General features: G+C 45.5%; 1 protein-coding gene across 1 annotated transcript in view; it reads left to right on the plus strand.

Moving 5' to 3' along the window:
• LOC112237601 (unconventional myosin-XVI-like) overlaps window positions 1-18,858 on the plus strand; it is a 277,352-nt gene that overhangs the window by 69,686 nt on the left and 188,808 nt on the right. Inside the window, 1 exon segment of the mRNA XM_042319826.1 lies at window positions 5,472-5,602. Within this exon segment, the coding sequence (XP_042175760.1) occupies window positions 5,472-5,602 (131 nt within the window).

Below are 18,858 nucleotides of genomic sequence, written 5' to 3' on the forward strand. Positions count from 1 at the left end.
TGACCTATCACACCATAGAGAACCCCGAGGGCCCTCTATGGTCAGGGAGTGACAAGCAACTTGTCCCAAAGCCACTCCTGCATTGTCTTAGCTGTGCGCTTAGGGTCGTTACCCTGTTGGAAGGTGAACCTTTGCCCCAGTCTGAGGTCCTGAGAGCTCTGGAGCAGGTTTTCATTAAGGATCTCTAATGTACTTTGATCTTTGCCTCGATCCTGACTAGTCTCCCAGTCCCTGCCGCTGAAAAACATCCCCGCAGCATGATGCTGCCACCACCATGTTTCACCGTGGGGATGGTGCCAGGTTTCCTCCAGACGTGAAGCTTGGTATTCAGGCCAAAGAGGTTTCTGGTTTCATTTTGGTTTCATCAGACCAGATAATCTTTTTTCTCATGGTCTGAGAGTCTTTAGGTGCCTTTTGGCAAACTCCAAGCTGGCTGTCTTGTGTCTTTTACTGAGGAGTGGCTTCCGTCTGGCCACTCTACCATAAAGGCCTGATTGGTGAAGTACTGCAGAGATGGTTGTTCTTCTGGAAGGTTTTCCCATCTACACAGAGGAACTCTGGAGTGGCCAGACAGGTTCCGTGACCAAGGCCCTTCTCCCCCGATTGCTCAGTTTGGCCGGGCGGCCAGCTCTAGAAAGAGTCTTGGTGGTTCCAAATTTCTTCCATTTAAGAATGTTGGAGGCCACTGTGTTCTTGGGGACCTTCAATGTTAAAAGTTATAAAAGCCTGTTTTTATTTTGTCACAGCGTATTCTCCATGATGATAATTGTTTTTTAAAATACATTTTAGAATAAGGTTGTAACATAAAAAAAACGTGGAAAAAGTCAAGGAGTCTGAGTACTTTCCGGAGGCACTGTAGTGCAGCAGCCTCTAAGGTGCAGGGTTGAATAACCTGGTGGTAGCCGGCTAGTGGTTGCTGTTGAACTTTTAGATGGCCTCGAGATAGAAGCTGTTTTTCAGTCTCTCGGTCCCTGCTTTGATGCTTCTGTACTGAACTCGCCTTCTGGATTATTATGGGATCAACAGGCCGTGGCTCGGGTGGTTGATGTCCTTGATGATCTTTTTGGCCTTCCTGTGACATCGGGTGCTGTAGGTGTCCTGGAGGGCAGGCAGTGTGCCCCAGTGACGCGTTGCGCAGACCACACCACTCTCTGGAGAGCCCTGCGGTTGTGGGCGGTGCAGTTGCTGTGCCAGGTTTTCATACAGCCCAACAGGATGTTCTCAATTGTACATCTGTAAAAGTTTGTGAGGGTCTTAGGGGCCTAGACAAATTTCTTCAGCCTCCTGAGGTCGAAGAGTCTGTGTGGGTGGACCATTTCAGATCGTCAGTGATGTGTACACCGAGGAACTTGAAGCTTTTCACCTTCTCCACTGCGGTCCATCAATGTGGATAGGGGCATGCTCTCTGGTTTTTCCTTCATTTTGTCGACATTGAGGGAGAGGTTATTTTCCCGGCACCACTCCGCCAGGGACCTCATCTCCCCCTGTAGTTGGTCTCGTCATTGCTGATAATCAGGCTTACTACTGTTGTGTAGTCTGCAAACCTGATGATTGAGTTGGTGCGTGGCCATGCAGTCACTGGTAATCAGGGAGTACAGGAGGGGGCTGAGCACACACCCTTGTGGGGCCCCTGTGTTGAGGATCAGCGTACTGGAGGTGTTGTTTCCTATCTTCACCACCTGGGGGTGGGCGTCAGAAAGTCTAGGACCCAGTTGCACAGGGCGGGGTTCAGACCCAGGGCCCCGAGCTTAATGATGGGCTTGGAGGGTACTATGATGAAGGCTGAGCTATAGTCAATGAACACCATTCTTACATAGGTATTCCTCTTGTCCAGATGGGACAGGGCAGTGTGCAGTGCAACAGCGATTGCATCATCTGTGGATCTATTGGGGCGGTATGCAAATTGAAGAGGGTCTAGGGTGTCATGTAAGGTGGAGGTAATATGATCCTTATCTAGCCCCTCAAAGCACTTCATTATGGCAGAAGTGAGTCATTTAGTTCAGTTACCTTTGCTTTCTTGGGTACAAGAACTATGGTGGACATCTTGAAGCAAGTGGGGACAGCAGACTGAGATAGGGAGAGATTGAATATGTCTGTAAACACTCCAGCCAGCATGCTCTGAAGTCGCGGCTAGTGTATCTTACTCACGTTGTCCACAGAGAACCCACAGTCCTTAGGAGCGGACAGCCATCTTTCCTCCAGTGGATAGTATTTTTTTCCACCCCCAAACAATGACTCTGGTGAGGACCTTTTATTTCAGAGGTGAGACATTTTGTTGTTGTCCATATAACGTCTCTGTTTGTTAATTTACTGCCTGCTGTAGTGCTCATTTGCATCTTATCACAGCAGTTAATTAAAGAAAGAGACTGAATAGAAAAGGAACTGAAGAGGGAAAATTACTGAAATATAATGTTTAATTTCTCATTCATGAGATAATGTCTTAATTTTGTCCACATGCAATTATAACATGAGATGAGGAGACAGACTTATTAATGAGAAGGAATGTTCCCATGGATGGTTGGCTGATTGACAGAATTGACAGAGGAAAAGTAACTGTATGCTTTATGCGGGTTTGCATGTGTGGGGGTTGTCCAATCCAGCCCAGGCCTATCTAGCCCTATCCAGCCCTATTGGTCCCAACTTAGTCCATCCCAGCCAAGGTGAGCCCAGCCCAACATAGCCCAGCCATATCCAGCCCTATTCAGCCCTATCCAGCCTATCCCAGTCAGTCCAATCCAAACCCGCCCAGCACAGCTAATCCAGCACACTGTGTCCATATGTAACTGAGCTCAACTCAACTCAGACTGATGGTTATGGTCCAGCTCCCTGGCAGGGTGTTGGAGGCCCTAACATGCTAATGTGTTAGCAGGACTACTGTTGGTCCTGTACAGACAACACCCATCTGCCTCAGAGTAAAAGCCACTTAGCCCCTCCATCAATACAGAGCACGGATAGATGGATAGACAAAGAGAGGGGGATGACAACCTGACGGAGTGTGGACCGCATACCATCCTCTGCCTCCATCCCTGGGGTAGCATCAGGCGTATGGTGATTTATTATTACTGTGTGGGGGAGAGTTCTAGGCAGGTCACTTGTGATACAAGTCAGTATTCGACGTCCAACCATGTCTGAGGATGCATGGAGATGACGTGGAAACCAGCCACTAGGGGCAACAGTGAACACTGTTAGCTTCAAATAGGTTTTGGTGTTGCTAGGACGTTCTGGGCGGTGATGGCGGATGGGCGCTAGCATCTGCCTCTGATTCCAAAGGTTGCAAGTTCAAATCCAGGGATAGGAAGTTGTTTTGTGTTGTTTGTTTTTTTGCCTGTCCCAAACCCAAACTGAAAAAATGGGTAGTTAATGTCTCAACTCAACCTTAAATGCTTCAAAATTCAATGTTTGCAACAACTTCAAAATGTGATGTTTGAGAAACGTGGATAAACGTTTAATTTTGACACGAGACTGTGAGAACAAGTTGTAGATTTCCTCCTATACCCCCAGTCTCCCTCTCTCCACTCGCCTTCTCTATTTCTTTCCACTCTCCCTCTTTCCTCTCTCCCTCTCTCTACTCTCCTCTCTCCCTTTTCCCACTCTTCCTTTCTCCCTCTCTCCACTCCCCCCTCTTTGCTCTCCACTCTCCTTCTCTCCACTCTCCTTCTCTCCACTCTCCCTCTCTCCACTCACCTATCTTCCTTTTGCAACTCTCACTCTCTCCAATCTCACTCTCTACACTCTCATCTCGCCTCTCCACTCTCCACTCTCACTCTCGCCACTCTCGCCACTCTTTCCACTCTCTCCACTCTCTCTCTCATCTCTCCCTCTCTTCACTCACTCTTACTTTCTCCACTCTCCTCTCTCCCTTTGTCCACTCTTACTTTCTCCACTCTCCACTCTCCCTCTCCTACTTTCTCCACTCTCCCCCTCCTACTTTCTCCACTCTCCACTCTCCCTCTCTTCACTCTTCCTTTCTCCACTCTCCCTCTCTTCCTTTCTCCACTCTCCCTCGCCTACTTTCTCCACTCTCCCTCGCTTCCTTTCTCCACTCTCCCTCTCCCACTCTCCCTCAGTCCCACCCTCAGACCCACCATGCATACTCATGTCTGACAATGTGCAACTGTCAATTGTTCTTACTTTTTTAAGGTACTCGTCATCTTGTCAAGATACTGTTGATAACTTTATTTTGCAAACGCCACAGTATATGTGACATGAGCTTACAGTACACTCTGATATTCATGTATCTGTCCTCTCAGTTAACTTCCGCTGCCTTCTGATTCTGACCCACTTTACATTTCCCAAAGAGCTACGGTCATCACATCCTGTGAGGTGTGTGTGTGTGTGTGTGCATGCGCACCGGTGTGCAGGTGTGTGGGGGCCGGTGTGGGTGTGTGTGGGCTTGTGTGTGTGGGCCGGAGTGAGTGTGTGTGTGTGGGGGGGGGGGCGTGGGTGTGAAGATTAAGCTCTCCCTCAGGCTGACTGACAGTAGAGTACCTCACTCCAGCGAGGAATGAAGAAGGTCAACAGAGATGGGAGAGAGAACGAGATGAGACAGAGATGGCAAAGAGAAAAAGGAGAGATGACAGTACAGATGGAGTAGAGACTGAAATATAGAGAGAAATATCCCCAAGCTCATCCGTCTTTAGTCACATGACAGATGGGACTGCAGAAGTCACCTCAGATATCACTCTACACGCACGCACGCACACACACACACACACACACACACACACACACACACACACACACACACACACACACACACACACACACACACACACACACACACACACACACACACACACACACACACACACACACACACACACACACACACACACACACATCAGCCCCTCCTGCCTGTGACCTGTCTGGAGTGTCCCTTGCTCCCCCATGCCATCATTCATGGCCCCTCCCCTCATCCCAAACCCCCTATAGCTGCTCTCTATCCACTCATGCCCATGCCCATGCCTCTCTCTCCTCTTCCCGCTGTGGCACACTACCATGTTACACTCTAGAAGTCTATGTTGCCATAGTAACATGACTATGTTATGTAGTACGCTGTACACTTTGCATGTAGTCCATGATGAAAATATGAGTAAATTCAATGGAACTTTGAAATATCCACGGTAGCAGAGAGCAGGATGTGCCATTTGACAGAGAAGCCTTGAGTGACAGAATGGCCACTCTTTCTCATGAATGTCCCAGTCACCTGATTATCTCAACCAATCATTGCTAGGCAAGATTCAGTAATTTCTCAGTGTCTAAACAGCTTTGTGATTTCACATGTTATCAATATTTACAGATTAAGAGTTTGTTATTAAGGCACAAGAAAATTCACTTCCAAAAAGGCATTTCCGCAAAAAAGCGCATTTCCATCAAATGCCTTTTATTTTGTTCTAATGTAAAGGGTCACAGTGTGTGTGTGTGCATGGGGTGTGTGTTTTCTGTACTAAGATGTGTGTGTTGATGTGTAGTTCCAGGTGTAGATGTGCCGTCCATGCACACCATGCGTACGCAGAGGCCCAGCACCATGTTGTCTGATGTTAGTCAGCTGGTCTCCAGCAGGGGCAGTCTCAACTTACGCAACGATGACGGGGTCACTCTGGTGAGTACCTACCTGATCTCCTCGATTATCTCTCTCTCTCTCTCTGTCTCTCTTTCTCTCTCTCCCTATTCTCTCTCTCTCTCTCTCTCTCTTCTCTCTTTCTATGGCTCTCTCTCTCTATTCTCTCTCTCTCTCTCTGGATCTCTCTCTCTCTATTCTCTCTCTCTCTTTCTATGGCTCTCTCTCTACTCTCTCGCTCTCTCTCTCTCTCTCTCTCTCTCTCTCTCTGTATATATATATATATATATATATATATATATATATGTGTGTGTGTGAGAGACTCTCTCTCTCTATGTCTCTCTATGTCTCTCTCTCTTTCGCTCTCTCTCTCTCTGTCACTCAATTCAATTCAATTGACTCCTCGATTATCTCTCTCTCTCTCTCTCTCTCTCTCTTTCTATGGCTCTCTCAATTCAATTCAATTCAATTCAAGGGCTTTATTGGCATGGGAAACGTGTTAACATTGCCAAAGCAAGTGAGGTAGACAACATACAAAGTGAATATATAAAGTGAAAAACAACAAAAATTAACAGTAAACATTACACATACAGAAGTTTCAAAACAGTAAAGACATTACAAATGTCATATTATAAATATATATACAGTGTTTTAACAATGTACAAATGGTTAAAGGACACAAGATAAAATAAATAAGCATAAATATGGGTGTATTTACAATGGTGTTTGTTCTTCACTGGTTGCCCTTTTCTCATGGCAACAGGTCACAAATCTTGCTGCTGTGATGGCACACTGTGGAATTTCACCCAGTAGATATGGGAGTTTTTCAAAATTGGATTTGTTTTCGAATTCTTTGTGGATCTGTGTAATCTGAGGGAAATATGTCTCTCTAATATGGTCATACATTGGGCAGGAGGTTAGGAAGTGCAGCTCAGTTTCCACCTCATTTTGTGGGCAGTGAGCACATAGCCTGTCTTCTCTTGAGAGCCATGTCTGCCTACGGCGGCCTTTCTCAATAGCAAGGCTATGCTCACTGAGTCTGTACATAGTCAAGGCTTTCCTTAATTTGGGTCAGTCACAGTGGTCAGGTATTCTGCCGCTGTGTACTCTCTGTGTAGGGCCAAATAGCATTCTAGTTTGCTCAGTTTTTTTGTTAATTCTTTCCAATGTGTTAAGTAGTTATCTTTTTGTTTTCTCATGATTTGGTTGGGTCTAATTGTGCTGCTGTCCTGGGGCTCTGTAGTGTGCGTTTATGTTTGTGAACAGAGCCCCAGGACCAGCTTGCTTAGGGACTCTTCTCCAGGTTCATCTCTCTGTAGGTGATGGCTTTGTTATGGAAGGTTTGTGAATCGCTTCCTTTTAGGTGGTTGTAGAATTTAACAGCTCTTTTCTGGATTTTGATAATTAGTGGGTATCGGCCTAATTCTGCTCTGCATGCATTATTTGGTGTTCTACGTTGTACACGGAGGATATTTTTGCAGAATTCTGCGTGCAGAGTCTCAATTTGGTGTTTGTCCCATTTTGTGAAGTCTTGGTTGGTGAGCAGACCCCAGACCTCACAACCATAAAGGGCAATGGGCTCTATGACTGATTCAAGTATTTTTTGCCAAATCCTAATTGGTATGTTGAAATTTATGTTTCTTTTCATGGCATAGAATGCCCTTCTTGCCTTGTCTCTCAGATCGTTCACAGCTTTGTGGAAGTTACCTGTGGTGCTGATGTTTAGGCCAAGGTATGTATAGTTTTTTGTGTGCTCTAGGGCAACAGTGTCTAGATGGAATTTGTATTTGTGGTCCTGGTGACTGGACCTTTTTTGGAACACCATTATTTTGGTCTTACTGAGATTTACTGTCAGGGCCCAGGTCTGACAGAATCTGTGCATAAGATCTAGGTGCTGCTGTAGGCCCTCCTTGGTTGGTGACAGAAGCACCAGATCATCAGCAAACAGCAGACATTTGACTTCGGATTCTAGCAGGGGAGGCCGGGTGCTGCAGACTCTTCTAGTGCCCGCTCAATTCGTTGATATATATGTTGAAGAGTGTGGGGCTTAAGCTGCATCCCTGTCTAACCCCACGACCCTGTGTGAAGAAATGTGTGTGTTTTTGCCAATTTTAACCGCACACTTGTTGTTTGTGTACATGGATTTTATAATGTCGTATGTTTTACCCCCAACACCACTTTCCATCAGTTTGTATAGCAGACCCTCATGCCAGATTGAGTCGAAGGCTTTTTTGAAATCAACAAAGCATGAGAAGACTTTGCCTTTGTTTTGGTTTGTTTGGTTGTCAATTAGGGTGTGCAGGGTGAATACATGGTCTGTTGTACGGTAATTTGGTAAAAAGCCAATTTGACATTTGCTCAGTACATTGTTTTCATTGAGGAAATGTACGAGTCTGCTGTTAATAATAATGCAGAGGATTTTCCCAAGGTTACTGTTGACACATATTCCACGGTAGTTATTGGGGTCAAATTTGTCTCCACTTTTGTGGATTGGGGTGATCAGTCCTTGGTTCCAAATATTGGGGAAGATGCCAGAGCTAAGTATGATGTTAAAGAGTTTTAGTATAGCCAATTGGAATTTGTTGTCTGTATATTTGATCATTTCTTTGAGGATACCATCAACACCACAGGCCTTTTTGAGTTGGAGGGTTTTTATTTTGTCCTGTAACTCTTTCAATGTAATTGGAGAATCCAGTGGGTTCTGGTAGTCTTTAATAGTTGATTCTAAGATCTGTATTTGATCATGTATATGTTTTTGCTCTTTATTCTTTGTTATAGAGCCAAAAAGATTGGAGAAGTGGTTTACCCATACATCTCCATTTTGGATAGATAATTCTTCGTGTTGTTGTTTGTTTAGTTTTTTCCAATTTTCCCAGAAGTGGTTAGAGTCTATGGATTCTTCAATTGCATTGAGCTGATTTCTGACATGCTGTTCCTTCTTTTTCCGTAGTGTATTTCTGTATTGTTTTAGTGATTCACCATAGTGAAGGCGTAGACTCAGGTTTTCCGGGTCTCTATGTTTTTGGTTGGACAGGTTTCTCAATTTCTTTCTTAGATTTTTGCATTCTTCATCAAACCATTTGTCATTATTGTTAATTTTCTTCAGTTTTCTATTTGAGATTTTTAGATTTGATAGGGAAGCTGAGAGGTCAAATATACTGTTAAGATTTTCTACTGCCAAGTTTACATCTTCACTATTACAGTGGAACGTTTTACCCAGGAAATTGTCTAAAAGGGATTGAATTTGTTGTTGCCTAATTGTTTTTTGGTAGGTTTCCAAACTGCATTCCTTCCATCTATAGCATTTCTTAATGTTACTCAGTTCCTTTGGCTTTGATGCCTCATGATTGAGTATTGCTCTGTTTAAGTAGACTGTGATTTTGCTGTGGTCTGATAGGGGTGTCAGTGGGCTGACTGTGAACGCTCTGAGAGACTCTGGGTTGAGGTCAGTGATAAAGTAGTCTACAGTACTACTGCCAAGAGATGAGCTGTAGGTGTACCTACCATAGGAGTCCCCTCGAAGCCTACTGTTGACTATGTACATACCCAGCGTGCGACAGAGCTGCAGGAGTTGTGACCCGTTTTTGTTGGTTATGTTGTCATAGTTGTGCCTAGGGGGGCATATGTGGGAGGGAATGCTGTCACCTCCAGGCAGGTGTTTGTCCCCCTGTGTGTTGAGGGTGTCAGGTTCTTGTCCGGTTCTGGCATTTAGGTCGCCACAGACTAGTACATGTCCCTGGGCCTGGAAATGATTGATTTCCCCCTCCAGGATGGAGAAGCTATCTTCATTAAAATATCGGGATTCTAGTGGGGGGATATAGGTAGCACACAGGAGGACATTTTTCTCTGTTAGGATAATTTCTTTTTGAATTTCTAGCCAAATGTAGAATGTTCCTGTTTTGATTAATTTAATGGAGTGAGTTAGATCTGCTCTATACCAAATTAGCATACCCCCTGAGTCCCTTCCCTGTTTCACACCTGGTAGTTTGGTGGATGGGACTACCAGCTCTCTGTAACCTAGAGGGCAACCAGTGGGTCCATCTCCTCTATACCAGGTTTCTTGCAGGATGACAATGTCTGTATTACCGATTTCTTTGGTGAAGTCCGGGTTTCTGCTCTTTAGGCCAAAGGCAGATGACCTCAGGCCTTGGATATTCCAGGATAATATAGTGAAGGCTTTTTGTTCCATAGAGTGTCCAATGTTGTTGGTCGTGGTTTGGTCTCAGGCCAGTAATTGTGAGCAGAGCCTGCTGAGCATCTGGTACATGCCATTGGCTTGGGCGAGTGTGAGAGTGGGGGTTGGGACTGTTTGCCCGCTCACTACCTGGGCGTATGTGTGGCTTCCATGTTGAGGCCCTCTTTGCGGGGGTGGGGTGCATGGGGTGGGCAGGAGTGGCATAGGTCTGATCTGAGGGGGCCTAAATGGAGTGTGGGCATGGTTGACGTGGGGGGTGTTGATTGGTTGGGGTGGGGGTGTGGATGTGTCTGGGTGTACTGTGGTCTGGATGTAATTCCTCTTGGTGTGGGTCCTCTATGTGTAGGTCCAGGGGGGGGTCCTGCAGATCTGGGAGGGTGTCTCGCTGGTCTGGTTGGTCTGGGTGGGGTGTCTATTGATCTGTTGCTCCTGTGTGAAGTGTTGGGGATACGTTTGAGAGCGATGTCCTTTAGAGTTCGGGCAAAGGTGGGCACAGCTGCCTTGTAGAGGTGGACCTGGTCATAGAGGCTGTTCAAGTCCAGGGTGGAGTGGTGGGCCAGGAAAACGTTTGGTTTTGAGGCACAGTCACGGGAAATACTTGCATTTACCCGCTGTATTGTGGCGGGGTGGAAGTCTTTTCGTGGTAGCAGGGTGGAGATAACCACTTGTGCATTGGGGAAAGTAGAAGAAGCCTTTTCAATCACTCCCTTCAGTGCTGTGGCCACTCTTTCCTGCTGTGCTCTCAGGTCGTTTGTGCCTGTGTGTATTATTATGTGGCTGGGTGAGCCTAGTTTGGCCTCAGACAGAAGGTCTCGGGCGCGCTGGGTGTTTGGACACCAGAGTTTAGACACACTGTGTTTGGGAAAAAGTTTTTTTTCTTCTATATATTTCCCATTTGAGTCCATAAGTAGTACAATCTGTGTCTTGTGTTTGTCCTCAGTGGGTGTGGGGGGGTTGACAGAAGGGCTATCAGGGTGGCTGACTGTGATGTCGACTCTATGGTCAGGGTCTGGTGTGGACTGTTCTGCTGTGGTGTCGACTCTATGGTCAGGGTCTGGTGTGGACTGTTCTGCTGTGGTGTCGAGACTTTTGTTGGGTGCTGAGGTGGGCTGTTCTGCTGGCTTCTCTGTGGGGGTGGCCACCTCTCTAGTGGGTTGTTCTCTGTCACACGCCGTCCCCCTCAACTTCTCCTCCATCTCCCTTACCCTCTCCTCCATCCCCCTCAACCTCTCCTCCACCAGCAGTCTGATACTCTCCTCTAGTGCTCTGTTCTGCTCCTCTTTCTCCTGTTGTATTTGTCTCACCACTGTCCAAAGTGCAGATATGTCTCTGTCCACCTCCAGCTCTCCGGGTCTGGTTAAGGGGCTGTTGTTGTGCTGGACTGTTGTCTGGGTCTGTGCTGACTGAAGTGTAATCACCTGCTGTTCCAGCTCCACCTGCCTTATCTCCAGCTGGGTGAATTTGCCCTTCATTTCAATGAGGGAGTGGTAATCTGTGCTGGGAGGTTGACCCTCTGCTGGGGGTTGCTCATCTGTGAGGTTACATAATGAAGAGGTCTGGTCTGATCCTCTCGGGGTGGGGGTATCTTTATCAAGGGAGAGCTTCTCCTGCTGGGCTAATTCTTTGATTAGGTGAAAGTCCAGCTGAAACTGTTTGTGGTTACTCTGTACCATTACTGTTCCGGACTTATGGATATTTATATTACTTAACTCAGAGTCCTCGTTGTCAAGTATTCTGAGTTTCCACCCCTTGTTAATCCTCCCTCTCGTGACAGAGGGGTAGTGTGCTAATATAGCACTGTGCCATGCCAGGGGATGGTTTGTGTGGAAGATAAGGTTGCTGATGTTCCCATTTTTGTAATAGTCAGCAAAAAGTGTCTCTTGATTTTCCATAAGGAGCTTCATTTTGTAATCTTTTCTTGCCTTTTCATTCTTTACATGCACAGGGTACTGTATTTTAATTACCTCTGAACAGCGGGAGGGAGCTTCTAAGGCCTCTCCATTTGGTTGGGGTAGACTGTGTGACTCTCCTGCCATTGTTGGGCTAATGGGCTTTGACACCTCTCACTTGACACGTCAGTGCTATTTGAAGCTGTATCAAGCTTGGCAGAATTATGTTAGAATTCAGTATGTTAGAATTCAGTCCTTATAAAGTAATGTTGTGTATATTTCTTCTTGGCTTTTGGAAAAAATAATATATAGTTTCAGACTAAGCATTACTCACTCAGTTCCAGGTTGGATGGTGTTTTCAGGTTTCTGTTGTTTTCCAGAGAATTTGCTGTATAGAGAAATAAATCTTGGTAGTTGTGAACCTTCCAGGTGATTCCGTAATTCCGTCCAAAATCAGGTTGTATGTTTTAAGTTTTGATTTGAAGTGGGGGTTATGTTGTCCAGGGTAGAATCCAGTATGTGTTCCTGACAAAAAATCAAAGTTTATCTAACTCCTAATCTATCTTTTTTAAAGAAAATGCTGAAAAATGCAGGAGCTCATCTGATTGTGACTTCTGCTCTGCTCTTCTCTCTCTCTATTCTCTCTCTCTCTCTCTCTATGGATCTCTCTCTCTCTCTCTCTCTCTATTCTCTCTCTCTTTCTATGGCTCTCTCTCTACTCTCTCGCTCTCTCTCTCTCTCTCTCTATATATATATATATATATATATATATACATATATATATGTGTGTGTGTGAGAGACTCTCTCTCTCTATGTCTCTCTATGTCTCTCTCTCTTTCGCTCTCTCTCTCTCTGTCACTCAATTCAATTCAATTGACTCCTCGATTATCTCTCTCTCTCTCTCTCTCTCTCTGTCTCTCTTTCTCTCTCCCTATTCTCTCTGTCTCTCTCTCTCTCTCTATTCTCTCTCTCTCTTTCTATGGCTCTCTCTCTCTATTCTCTCACTCTCTCTATGGATCTCTCTCTCTCTCTATTCTCTCTCTCTCTCTTTCTATGGCTCTCTCTCTACTCTCTCGCTCTCTCTCTCTCTCTCTCTCTCTCTCTCTATATATATATATATATATATATATGTGTGTGAGAGACTCTCTCTCTCTATGTCTCTCTATGTCTCTCTCTCTTTCGCTCTCTCTCTCTCTGTCACTCAATTCAATTCAATTGACTTTATTGACATGGCAAGTTCATTATTACCTACATTGTCAAAGTAAACATATAAAAAATATATATATTTATATATAAATAAATGGTGGGACCAACAGCAATAATAATAGTCGTAGTGGACATGGGATTACCATTAACAACAACTACAACAACAATATTAATCAGAACAACAATATATTAAAGCATGGTAGTGGACCAGTGTCAACATGACTGAGAAGACACATGACATGGTATGAAAGACAAAACAAAACAAGATGGGAAATATTATCGACATTACATTGCACTTTTCACTGGCTGTCCCTCAGGTTGTGGCAGGAGGACACATATTTGGCTGCACATTTTGGCTTTTCACCCAATAAATATTTGATTTTTTTCTTCATTTTTTGTAGTTTCAAATTCTTTGTATTGAATTATAATTTTGGGAAAGAAATATTCTCTTTGGTCTGAGTATTTGTCACAGTGTAATAGGAAATGCAGCTCTGTCTCTACCTCTCCCCTGGAGCAGAGTGAGCACAGCCTGTCCTCTCTGGGCAGCCAGGTTTGTCTGTGACGACCGGTCTCTATATAGCCAGACTGTCCTCTCTGGGCAGCCAGGTTTGTCTGTGACGACCGGTCTCTATATAGCCAGACTGTCCTCTCTGGGCAGCCAGGTTTGTCTGTGACGACCGGTCTCTATAACCAGACTGTGCTCTCTGAGTCTGTACCTAGTCAATGTTTTCCTCAGTTTTTTATCAGTCACAGTGGTCAGATAGTCTGCCACCAAGTACTGTCTGTTTAGAGCCAAATAGCATTGAAGTTTACTTAGATTTTTCGTGGTGTCTTTCCAATAGGTGATATATTTATTTTTGTTTTGTGATGATTTGTTTGGGCCAGATTTTCTGAGTGCTGTCCTGAGGCTCTATGGAGTTGGTTTGGGTTTGTGAACTGAGCCTCAGAACAGGCTGGCTGAGGGGACTCTTCTCTGGTTTCATCTCTTGACATTGTAGAGCTGTGTGATGGAATGTTTTGGGTCACTTGTTTTTAGATGGTTGTAAAATTTGATGGCTCTTTTTTCTATTCAAATTTGGATGGGTTATTGAGCCAATTCTGCTCTACATACGTTATTTGGAGTTTTTCTTTGCACTTGTAATACAGTCTTGCAAAACTCTGCATGAAGTATTTCATTTGGATGTTTGTCCCATTTGGTGAATTCGTTACTAGAGATTGGACCCCATTCTTCACTGTCATATAGAGCAATTGGTTCTATAACCGATTGGAACATTTTGAGCCAGATTCTAATTGGAATTTCGATGTTAATGTTCCTTTTAATGGCATAGAATGCTCTTCTTGCTTTGTCTCTCAGCTCATTCACAGCCATGTGAAAGCTACCTGTGTTGTGATATTTAGTCCTAGATATGTGTTGTTTTTGGTGTGTTCTAATAGAACTGTGTCCAAATAAAATTGATATTTGTTATCCTTATTTCCGGACCTTTCTTTGGAATATCATTATATTTGTTTTGTTTTAGGTTAACGGTCAGAGCCCAGGTCTGACAGAACCTGTGAAGATGATCTAGGTGCTGCTGTAACCCCTCTTTAGTGGGAGACAGCAGCACCAGGTCATCTGCGTACAGCAGACACTTGATTTCAGTGTTGTGTAGGGTGATACCAGGTGCTTCCGATTTTTATAACATTTTTGCAATTCTTTAATCTAGATGTTAAATAGTGTTGGACTTATTGGGCAGCCCTGTTTCACTCCCCGTCCCTGAGAGAAAAAGTCTGTTTGCTTGTTGCCAATTTTAACCCATTAGTTTTTAGTGTACAGTGATTTAATAACATCATATGTTTTCCCTCCAATACCACTTTCTATTATTTTATCAAAAAGACCTTCGTGCCAAATTGAATCAAATGCTTTCTTGAAATCTACAAAACACGAGTACATTTTGCCTTTGTATTGGTTTACTTGTTTGTCAATTAGAGTGTGGAGGGTGTAAATGTGATGTTGTACGATAATTTAAAAAAAATCCAATCTGCTCAGGACGTTGTGTTCGTCAAGGAAATGGTGTAGTCTGCTATTTATAATACTGCAGAGAATTTTCCCCAAGTTGCTGTTAACGCAAATTCCTCTGTAATTATTTGGGTCAAATTTGTCTCAATTTTCATAGATTGATGTGATCTATCCCTGTGTAACGGGATTCTTCCTGGGAAAGAGAGGCGGACCAAAATGCAACGTGGTTGAAGTTTGTGTTTTTTAATAAGAAAACTAAACATGAACATAATACAAAACAATAAACGTGGAAAAACTGAAACAGCCCTATCTGGTGCAACAAATACAAAGACAGGAAACAATCACCCACAAAACCCAACACCAAACAGGCTACCTAAATATGGTTCCCAATCAGAGACAATGACTAACACCTGCCTCTGATTGAGAACCATATCAGGCCAAACATAGAAATAGACAAACTAGACACACAACATAGAATGCACACTCAGATCACACCCTGACCAAACAAAACATAGAAACATACAAAGCAAACTATGGTCAGGGTGTGACACCCTGGTTCCAAATATCAGGGGAAATACCTGCAGTGAGGATAATGTTGAAGAGTTTGAGTATAGCCAATTTGAATTTGTGGTCTGTATATTTGATAATTTAATTTAAAATACCATCAGCACCACAGGCCTTTTTGGGTTGGAGAGTGCATAGTTTTTCCCATAATTCTTCTTCTGTAATTGGGGAAAATAAATAAATAAGGAACAATGATTATGGAATGGAAACCAGGTGTGTACAATGAAGGCAAAACCAAAACGAAAATGAAATATGGATCGGTATGGTGTCTAGCCCCCTCAGGCCAATGTCTCCACGCCTTCAGAGCCCCGACAACAGCCAACAGCTCCCGGTCCCCCACATCATATTTTCGCTCCGCCGGGCTGAGCTTCTTCAAAAAGAAAGCACAGGGGCGGAGCTTTAGTGGCGTACCCGAGCGCTGAGAGAGCACTGCTCCTATCCCAGCCTCAGACGGGTCCACCTCAACTATGAATGCCAAGGAGGGATCAGGATGAGCCAGCACGGGAGCCGAGGTAAACAGAGCCTTCAGGTGACTAAAAGCCCTGTCCTCCCCAGCTGACCACTGCAGTCGCACCGGTCCCCCCTTCAGCAAGGAGGTAATGGGAGCCGCTACCTGACCAAAACCCTGAATAAACCTCTGGTAATAGTTGGCAAACCCTAAGAACCACTGCACCTCCTTTACCGTGGTTGGAGTCGGCCAATTACGCACCGCTGAAATGCGGTCATTCTCCATCTCCACCCCTGACGCCGAAAGGCGGTACCCTAGGAAGGAGACGGACTGTTGGAAGAACAGACATTTCTCAGCCTTGACGTACAGGTCATGCTCCAACAGTTGACCAAGCACCCTGCATACCAGGGACACATGCTTGGCGCATGTAGCGAAGTATATTAGAATGTCATCTATATACACCACTACACCCTGCCCGTGCAGGTCCCTGAAAATCTCATCTACAAAAGATTGGAAGACTGATGAAGCATTCATCAACCCGTACAGCATGACGAGGTACTCACAGTGCCCAGAAGTGGTGCTAAATGCCGTCTTCCACTCATCCCCCGCCCGGATACTCACCAGGTTGCAAGCGCTCCTGAGGTCCAATTTTGTGAAGAAGCGTGCCCCGTGCCATGACTCTGTCACACTGGCTATGAGAGATAGCGGGTAACTGTACTTTACCGTGATCTGATTTATACCTCGATAGTCAATACACGGGCGCAGACCTACATCCTTCTTCTTCACAAAAAATAAACTTGAGGAGGCAGGTGAAGCGTAAGGCCGACTGTATCCCTCTCCCAGAGATTTGGTGACATATGTTTCCATAGCCACCTTCTCCTCCTGTGACAGAGGAATCACTTGACTCCTGGGAAGTGCTGCGTCTACCAGGAGATTTATCGCACAATCCCCCCGTCGATGGGGTGGTAATTGTGTTGCCTTCTTTTTACAGAAGGCGAGTGCCAAATCGGCATATTCGGGGGGAATGTGCATGGTGGAGACCTGGTTTGGACTCTCCACCGTAGTTGCACCTAAGGAAACAACTACACACCTCCCTGAGCACTGACGGGACCATCCCTTGAGAGCCCTCTGTTGCTCTGTGCGGTCATGAGAGGCCAACCAGGGAAGGCCCAACACAACAGGAAACAGAGGAGAGTCGATCAGGAAGAGACTAATTCTCTCCTCATGACCCTTCTGCGTTATCATACAGAGTGGAGCTGTGAAGCTGTGACCTCCCTAATTAGCCCTGACCCCAAAGGACGACTATCTAAGGCATGTACAGGGAAGGGAACATCCACAGGAACAATATGGATCCCTAATCTAAGTGCAAAGGAATGGTCAATGAGTTCCCAGCTGCGCCTGAATCTACTAGCGCCTTATGCTGGGAAAGCAGGTAAAACTCAGGAAATTCTATATACAACCACATGTGCGCAACAGGGAGCTCTGGGTGAGTCGGGTGCCTACTCACCTGGGATGATCCACCAGCGCTCCGCCTGCTACTTCGACTCCCTGGGGAACCACCCCAGCACCGACCAGCAGTGTGCCCTCTGTGGCCACAGGTGGTGCAGGGAATGGTCCCCCCTCCGGTCCCCCTCATAGCAGCACCTCCCAGCTCCATCGGCGTTGGATCGGAAGTGCTGGGGGGTGGAACTGACGGACCCCGATCAGGACGTCCGTGGGAGGCCAACAGGTTATCCAGCCGGATGGATAGGTCCACCAGCTGGTCTAGGTTGAGAGTAGTGTCCCTGCATTCTAGCTCCCTACGAACGTCCTCGTGTAGACTACACCTGTAGGGGTCGATCACCGCCCGCTCATTCCATCCCGCGCCGGCAGCCAGAGTTCGAAAGTCCAGCCCAAAATCTTTTGCGCTCCTCATCCCCTGTCTGAGATGATACAAGTGTTCCCCCGCCGTGCTCCTCTTCCTCTGTCTGAGATGATACAAGCGTTCCAGTGCTTTACCAGTCAGACAGGAGATGAGGGCGCTCACTCTCTCGCGTCCCAAAGGGGCTGGCTGAACATTTGCTGTTAGAGCCCCAGCTGGAGTAGGAACCCCAGGTACCCGGCAGCCGTTCTGTCATAAGCCCCCGGGAGCGAGAGCCGAATCCCACTGGATCCTGGTGAAGGAGGAGTGGACATCGGTGTAGGTTGTTGTGGGAGCTGGGGTGATGATGATGGGGTTGCCGGAAAACTCCCTCTCTCCCATCATTCCATGGTTTGCAGCATGTGATCCACGCCTGTACCGAGACTCTGTAACATGGTCGCGTGCTGCTGGACGTGCTCCTCCACAGGTAGATGAGGGCTGGGTGCACCTGCTGAATCCATATTTGTGGTGCGTGATTCTGTCAATGTTCTAGGTGAATGGATAAGGCGGAGTCAGGCGCAGGACACAGGTATGAGTAAAAATCTGAGCTTTACTCAAAATAAGCAACGTTCCAACAAGGATAAACATAAATATCCAGAGCACAAAATGAAACCACTTGACAATGACAATCACGCACAAAACAAAGGGGGAAGCCAGGGGGTTAACCTGTCTAGGACTGTGGTTCCTCCCCCAAGTTTATGTTCCAAACGGCTAAATGTACACCTTCATTGCTGAAGGAGAATGTTTGTATTGTATTTTTTGGCTACTAGTTGCTTTTTGGTAGATGTCTGTACTGTTTGCACTCTATCTATAGGCCTGTTTAGTCCCATGTCATTTATTGGGCTGTGATGCTTCATGGTTAGGTTCTGCTCTTCTCAGATACACTGTGGTTTTACTGTGGACTGAGAGGGGTGTTAGTGGTCACTCTCTCTCTCTGTCACTCTCAATCTCTCTGTCTTTTTCTCTCTTGTTAACATTTCCAAAGCAAGTGAAGTAGATCATTAATAAAAGTGAAATAAACAATAAAAATGAACTTAATTTCTTTTTTTAAGGTATTTAATAGTATTAGCAAGGCTATGCTCAATGAGTCTGTGCATAGT

The sequence above is a fragment of the Oncorhynchus tshawytscha genome, linkage group LG03, assembly GCF_018296145.1.
Source record: "Oncorhynchus tshawytscha isolate Ot180627B linkage group LG03, Otsh_v2.0, whole genome shotgun sequence".
NCBI classification, from domain to species: Eukaryota; Metazoa; Chordata; class Actinopteri; order Salmoniformes; family Salmonidae; genus Oncorhynchus; species Oncorhynchus tshawytscha.